Below are 7,732 nucleotides of genomic sequence, written 5' to 3'. Positions count from 1 at the left end.
GCCCCATTAGCCCCGTGCCCTTGCTGCTTCCAAAACCCACCAAAAGCAGCAGCGCTTCCGCTAGAGCACTTGACCACATACATAAATAACTGGGGGGGAAAAGGAAAAAGCAAAAAAAAAGACAACCACTTACCACGCTGGGCTCTGCCCTGACACTACAGGCAGCAGTGAGGCGAGCCCTTTGGGGAGGGCCCTGCGCCGGCGCAGCCTGCACGCCTGCATTGAGATTGCACTTTTGCTTTGAGAGCCGAGAGCGGTGGGAGCGCAGCCGGGCACCGTGGGTCTGCCAAGGTAGGAGCACGCTTTGGTCAGGCTCATTGCTGAGATCTGTTGTGCTTTTCTTATTGTTAGTGCCAGGTAGATCATGGAATGGGTTGGAAGGGACCTTAAAGATCAGCTCGTTCCAACCTCTCATCGAGGCGACTTTGCGCCGCTTGCAGTAGGAGAGGACAGGGGATGATGAGCAGAGGGGCACTGTCAGAAATCTCCAAAGTTAAGTGACTAAAAGCAAGGGGCTGCTGTGGGGAGGGGTTGGAGTGCACACTGTGGGAACAGCAGCTCTGCTCAGCTGGGGGCACACGGCTGTGCCCCAACACTGTGTGCCAGCAGTTTGGGTGGAAACCTCACAGCTTTGGTGACCAGCTAACCGCAGCACATCAGGGAAAGGGGCCCCAGGCTGAACCCCAGCACTCCCTCAGCGTGCATTTTCCACTTCAAATGCGGATAAATATCAACAAGGGAGGAAAAGAGCTTGGGCAAATGGCTAAGAGACAAAAGCAGAGTATCTCACTGAGAATTGAGGTATTTACGTTTTCGTGCACATCAGTGGGACTTACCCAGCTGAAATCCCCCTGCCTGCCCAGCTGCTGCTCCTGGGGCAGCCCCAGTCAGTGCTCCTGGGATGGAGTGTCCTGATCCTCCCCAGAAGCAGTTCCAGGGGTGATGATGGGGTTACAGTCAGCCATGGGGGCTCCTCACTGCTTGACCTGGCAGCCCAACCATTTCCAGCACTGCAGGGATGGGGCTGGCAGCACTCACACACCTGGGGCACGAGCAAATGAGAGGTTAATGAGGAGCAATGGAAGGAAACCTCATTCAGCTGTGCCAATGCCCCCCAGCCCTAACCTGTACAGTCTTGGCTCTCACTGCTCCTCTTCTGTAATGAGCACTCAGCACTTGAGTGACTCATGTTTCAAGCAACCACAGGCGATGATGAATGGGCAGCTGCTCCAGTGCTCTGCAACTGAATCAAACAGAACAGCTGTATGTGCCTTGAAAACAGGCAAAACAGGCGGTTAGCAAATATTTTATGACAACCCAAAGCAGGGTGGGTGCTCAGCTCAGAAGAGATGCTGCATGGGGTGGTTGCTCCAGAGGCTGCTGGTAACCTGGGCGAGGGCACAAAGCTGTGCTCCCAGTACAATTCTGGGGTGGGGGCTCACCTGGCTCCGAGCACATCAACATCACTGGGATGGCCAAACACATGACGATCTGAGGAAGATGGCCAGCAAAAATACATTGGCTTCTTTGGTAGCATCTACAAATGGGAGAAGGAAAGAGATGCACCTGCCCGGCTAACAGTGAGATGCAGAACTGCCTCTCTCTGGAGAAGATGTAAACCCAAAAAGTCTACCAGCAAACTGGCTGCAGAGAGAGAGGACTCTTTTTTTTTTCTTTTCAAAACCTAGAAGCAGTGGTACTTAATTATGAGATTATATTTTGATAACTTCTGCTTGTTACTCATTAAGTACCAACAAGAAGCCTCCATCCAGCATCCTAAAGTGTCCGACTGTGGGGACTACTGGCAAAATGAAGAGGGGGCAGAAGCCGGGGAGGAAGAAGGAAGTCATGCCTCACCCCCACTACAGTCTGAGCTGCCGTGAACCAAAATTTCCCCTTTCTGCAGTCTTTGGGTTTTTTTTAGCCTCTGGCCTCTTTGTGTGCAGCGCTCTGCTTGAAACACTGTGCTCAGCACTGTGGCTGCCGGGATTTCCAAGGAGCAGTTTCTCACTGCATCAGGGTCCTGTGGCTGCAGAGCATCCCCCAGTCCCGGGTGGGCAGCAGGAAAGTCCCTGAGCACCCACAGAGGGACCCTGAAGCTGTTTGTCCCATTGGCCGTCTGTCCCTCCTCCACGTGATGCTGAACCCCAGAGGTGCTGCTGGATCCCATCACCCTCCTGCCACTGGTGCCACTACAGCAGGCAGCAATGGGAGTCCCCAGCTCCCCACCCATGGTGAGACACCCCTGTAACTCACAGATTACTCACACTTCTGGAATTAATCATGGCTAAGGGTCAACTTCAGAGCTAATAAAAGTATTGGGAAGTCTTTGGAAAGCAAGCCCACAACTCAGTGCTGGTAGCTTCTGGAGTTAATGTGATTACTGCCCATGGTTACACTGGATGATGGCTCCCTGGAAAAAGAAACATCTCCATCTCATTGGGCTCATCATGGTGGTACAAACAAAAGCGACACAGAAAGCTGCCCCTGGAATTGTTTCCTTTTGCAGGTTTTCTCATTTCATCACCCAAAGCAACAGTACAGGCACATGGATACTTGCTAGATGTCAGCTTTGTTGGCAGACATGTATTTCAGCACAGGAAGAAGCACCACACAGCACAGTAGGATGCAGTTCTATAGCCATGTCTGCTGCACCCACGTGGCACCCACGCTGTTCCCACTCTAGTGCTTCACAGTGAAGCAAAAGCCAAACCAGAGCAACGTGGGTCAGAGGGCTGAACTCCCTCTGTATTTATAAGATCTGCTTGTTGGGGTTTTTTTTGGTTTGATATATTTAGGTAAGGTCAACTGCTCACCATGCAAACAAGTTTTAAATGAAGCCCACCCACTTGCTCGATGCGGAACCGATACCTGGGATTTCCAGTGGTGATGCTCACCAGGTGGCTGAAGGAAAAGCTCAAAAAAGCCACGGGGAGAGAATCAGATTCACTGCCCTGAGAGCACTCAGGTGGCAGAAAGTGGCTGACAGGCACTGGGGCTGCAGAACCAGCTCACAGCCCCAGTCGGTCCTGCAGCACCAGGAGCTGCTGCCCGCGCCCTGGTTTGCGATGGTGATTGAACCCATGTTCTGCTCACTCTTTGGGTGCTTGGCACATGGTTGCATGCAGTGCTGGGTGGGTGGTGAGGAGCTGCCACCAGATGCCACCCATTGGGTTTTTGTTATGGGCAGAGATGTTCCCTGGTTTCTGCACATCCACGCAGTGCTCCAACCACATCTTTGTCTTTCAGCTTCTTCAAAGGAGGGTCTGCAGTGCCCAGTGTGGGTACAGACTGGCACTGGGCTGCCCACTGCTTCAGCTGGCGATGATGGGTTTCCACGTGGGATTTCACCTCATCCAGCACTGCCAGCAGCTGCACTGACATCGGGCAGCTTCTGAGAACACAGCAGCACAGCTCGGACCAATGCACAAAGCTCCTGGCCAAGGGCATGGGGCAGTTGGGTCTCTGAGCCTCACTCACCAGCACCGGTGCTGGAGGGCCTTAAACCTTTTGATTTCAGCCTCAGGTCAACACAGTGAGGATGATGTCACCGCACTGGAGCATCAACCCCACACACCAACACGGCCACAGCAGCAAAATTCATGAAGAGCAAAGGCAGATGGTGCCTGGAAGGAGGGGAGGCAAAGTTTTGGGGCAGGGGCAGCACTGAGCTAGCAGACCCCGACACACACTAGGATTGGGGCACGGGGGCCATGGAGAACAGCTCCAACTGCTCCGCCAGCACTGACCTGAAGCTCTACTACGCCATCACATACGCATTCATCCTCATCCCTGGACTCATAGGAAACGTGTTGGCTTTGTGGGTTTTCTATGGCTACATGAAAGAGACGAAAAGGGCCGTGATATTTATGATCAACTTGGCCATCGCCGACTTATCACAAGTTTTATCCTTACCCCTGAGGATTTTCTACTACTTGACCAAGACGTGGAAGTTTGGAGGAGGCCTCTGCATGTTCTGCTTCTACCTGAAGTACGTCAACATGTACGCCAGCATCTACTTCCTGGTGTGCATCAGCGTGCGCCGCTTCTTGTTCCTGATGTACCCCTTCCGATTCACGGACTGCAAGCGTGTCTGCGATGTGTACATCAGCATCGTGGGCTGGGTGGTGGTGTGCATTGGCTGCCTGCCTTTCCCCTTGCTGAGGCTCACTCAGAACACCACCAACGAGTGCTTTGTGGACCTGCCCGTGCAGGAGGTGGACCTTCCCACCTCCATCATCATGATGACCATCGGGGAGCTGGTGGGCTTCGTGACGCCCCTGCTGATCATCCTGTACTGCTCCTGGAAGACGGCCTTATCGCTGAAGGAAAGGAACTCTGCTTCACCAGACCTCGGGGAGAAAAAAAAGGCTCTCAAGATGATTCTCACCTGCGCTCTCGTATTTCTGATCTGCTTCGCGCCTTACCACATCAGCTTCCCCCTGGATTTCTTTGTCAAAACCAAAAAGATTAAGAACTGCTGCACCCAGAAGGTGATCTCAGTGTTCCACGCTGTTGCCCTGTGTCTGGCCAGCCTCAACTCCTGCGTGGACCCAATCCTCTACTACTTCACCACGGATGAGTTCCGCAGGCGGCTGTCCCGGCAGGAGCTGCACGACGGTGCCCCGCTGCACAGCCACAGCCAGCAGCACACGCAGGACGCACTGCAGGACAGCATCCCTCTGAATGCTCCTAGCCAGCAGTAGGCCCAGAGCACACTGCAGAACAAGCCCACTGATCGCTAGCACAGCGCCCGTGGTTTTGGGGTTTAACCAATGACTTCAGGAAGGATTTGAGCTTTAAGAAAAAAAGCCAAGCTTGAAAAAGCCATCACGCTTTAATATTTTGGTTGAAGATTTGCCCTGTATAAATAACCACGTGTGGTTCCCCATTCCAGAGCTGGGCAGCCAGGAGCAGGACACAGCCATGCCACCTGGCCACGTCACGATCACACCAGCACCACACAAAGGGCAGCAGAGATTTGGGGGTTTCCCTATGCAGAATTTGGTCCTAAAAGTGAGCATATGGCCTAGAGGCGTATTCTCCTGAAGCAAAAGGTCATGGAGCAGTGCAGCTCACTTCCACACGGTGCCCAGAGCCCACCTCACTCCATGCTGACTACATACAGGAGCTTAACAGCCTTGCTGTGCCAACAGTTACTCAGGCATCTTTTCTGGGGGTGCACCAGATGACAGTTCCCCAAATTGCAATGCCACTCAAGTGCCCACACACTATTTTTCTACCCTCGTTTTGTTCTACCACCAGTTATTTTTCTACCCTCGGTTTATTTCTGGATCAGGGTAAGAAGTAGCAGAACACCACCAGCAAAGCCCAAAGCCCTCTTTGTTGCCTGTGACAAGCTTTAAGCATGGACTCCTGCTTCGAGGGTATCCATTCAGGCTCCAGCAAGCCTCCCGGGTCCCTTTTTCCCTCCAAGAATGGCACATGTGGCTCTGCAGCACTGCGCTCCCATCAGCACAGCACTGAGCTCACCCCGAGCCCAGGATCCAACCACTGCAATATCTGAGCAACTTCCTGTAACCTTACACAGGCCAACTCGTGAAGTTCAGGCCCTTAACCCCAGCTTGGCTGAGATGCTGTCAGAGGAACCAAAGCTGTCTGAAGCTGAAAGCAATGGAATCCACTCTTTGTCAAGCCACGTAAGAGGCACAGAGACTTATAAAGACATATTCAAGGCTGGGTGGATTTCTAATGGTCATTACTTCCAAAAAAATCAAGCAACAGCAGCTTCGTGCTCATCTGGCATTCTGTTTGCACCTTCTTGTAAAATTGTTACGGGAATATTTGAAACGTTACGTTTTGGAAACATAAAAATACTGTGACGATATGAAAACTTTATTTAATGCTAACGCTGTTTTGTAGATTTAACTTATGAAAACATAAATATTTCGTAGAAAAATGATGTGAATCCCATTTCTTTGTTGTTTTAGAACCCTTCCATTTAATAAAAGGGAACTCCACCAGCCTGTGTACTTGCATTCACCATGAATTCACAGAGACCAACAGCATGCTGCCATTTGCTCGTGGCAACAAAAGCAACTATTTCTTTTCCACTACCTGCCTGCATTCCCTGCAGCAATGAACACTTCCCATTTTCCCTGCTTTCAGCACAGCCCTTGGCCTGCTCTCAGCCCAGCACACATCACCAGCTCCCACAGCAGGGCAGCACCTGCAGCACAGATATCTCACATGCACCTGCAGAAACCCAGCTGGGCACACAGAGCATCTCCCAGAGGATCCAGACACATCAGACACACTTCACTGCAGCATCCACGTTCTAAGATAATGCAGTTTTAAGCTTTTCCTCCATCTTACGAACACCCATGCGTTTCAGAGCAGCCCCAAACGTGGCTCTCTTGCCCTCGGCCCATCGGGCTGTGATTGGGCTGGTCCCATTTCAGGCGAGAATGAAACCCCCATTAGTGGAAGGGATGAGACCCCCGACCCACACTGGCTGACATCAGCAGCTCCGGATGTGTGGGAGACAGGCGATGGGTGTCAAAAGTTCAGAAATAGATGAGAAAAACTCAGTGTGCTTTGGTTTTCCCACCTAGGAAATACCGTAGGTGGGCCAGTAGCCACACGGGTTATTCATATCAGCTCCAAGAGTCTCTTCACACAGGAAGTACTGCGACAGCCTCAGCACTCACGTGAGCTGGGTTCAGGGTGCTGCAAGCTCTGCGACCCCAGCAGTGCTTTCTGTCATGGAATCACAGAATGATGAGGATCAGAAAAGCCTTCTCAGATTCCCACCCCCATCCCACTGTGCCCCTCAGAGCCACATCCCCATGGTTCTGGAACCCGTGGGCAGCCCGTGCCAGTGCATCACGGCTCTTTTGGACAGTAAGTTGTTCCTAATGTCCAACCTGCGCCATTGCCTCTCGTCCTCCATCTCACAGCCTTTATCTGACGCTCTGTGGACACTCGGAGAACTGAGATGTTGCCTTGCGTGGGCAAACAGTGAGGCTTGTGCCCAGGGGATGGCTCTGCACCAGCTCAGAGGGATGCTCTGGGTTTCTTCAAGCATCCTCTGCACGGTGCATTTCTCCAGCAGTCCCCATAGAGCTGGGCTGACACCATCCTGAAACAACACCCAGCTCAGTCAACCGCTGCTATGCCAAAAGGAAAGGTCTGTCTCCTTCTTATTTGCAGCATCACATTTCAGGAGAGTTCTCCTTCATGGAGCAATGGAAGGCTCCTTCATGGATTACTGAAGATATTTTCCTTGCAGGGACATGCAGCTCCAGCTGCAATTGAGCCAAAGCTTCCACAGGCTCAGCTCTGTTTCTGCTTCCCCACGCTTTATTTTTTCAGACTGTTGCACAAAGTTTATTTTCAACTTTGCAGCTTTCATCATCACCCTAAAACACTCCAAACCTCAGAGGAACGCGGATGGTTTCCTGGGAAGTTCTGATCTTATCAAAAAGCTAATTTTCCATTAATTAAAAAAGTCCAGATCCAGCATTTTCCCTGACCTCGTTCCAACACTCCATCTGCAGACTGAGACCTGTGCTCCCCCTGATGCTGCACAGCATCTGCTCCCAGCAGCTGCATCCCACCTGACCCCATCTGTAGCAATAGCACAGAACCGAGGAAAAGTAGGTTATGTGGGGACCCTGAGCTGCTCAGCAGCAGCACCAAGGTGTGTTCTGCTTTGGGACACAGGGAGCTTGGCTGGGCTATGGGTCACAGCAAGGCTGTCATCTCACAG

At 52.0% G+C, this 7,732-nt stretch overlaps 1 protein-coding gene across 1 annotated transcript; it reads left to right on the top strand.

Moving 5' to 3' along the window:
* Positions 1-245: 245 nt before the first annotated feature.
* On the top strand, positions 246-5,877 carry GPR174 (G protein-coupled receptor 174). The gene is made up of 2 exons (XM_042886429.1): positions 246-291; positions 3,250-5,877. Exon 2 carries the CDS (start codon positions 3,714-3,716, stop codon positions 4,704-4,706), a length of 993 nt encoding a protein of 330 aa, XP_042742363.1. The 5' UTR covers positions 246-291; positions 3,250-3,713; the 3' UTR covers positions 4,707-5,877.
* The last annotated feature ends 1,855 nt before the right edge of the window (positions 5,878-7,732 follow it).

This window comes from Lagopus leucura, unplaced genomic scaffold, assembly GCF_019238085.1.
Source record: "Lagopus leucura isolate 7727_CA_CO unplaced genomic scaffold, USGS_WTPT01 Super-Scaffold_100057, whole genome shotgun sequence".
NCBI classification, from domain to species: Eukaryota; Metazoa; Chordata; class Aves; order Galliformes; family Phasianidae; genus Lagopus; species Lagopus leucura.
Note: the sequence above shows the minus strand (reverse complement) of the source record. Positions and strands in the feature narration are given on the sequence as shown.

Excerpts from the sequence above, each read along its gene's own strand:
- GPR174 (XM_042886429.1), top strand. The coding sequence starts at position 3,714 with ATGGAGAACAGCTCCAACTGCTCCGCCAGCACTGACCTGAAGCTCTAC.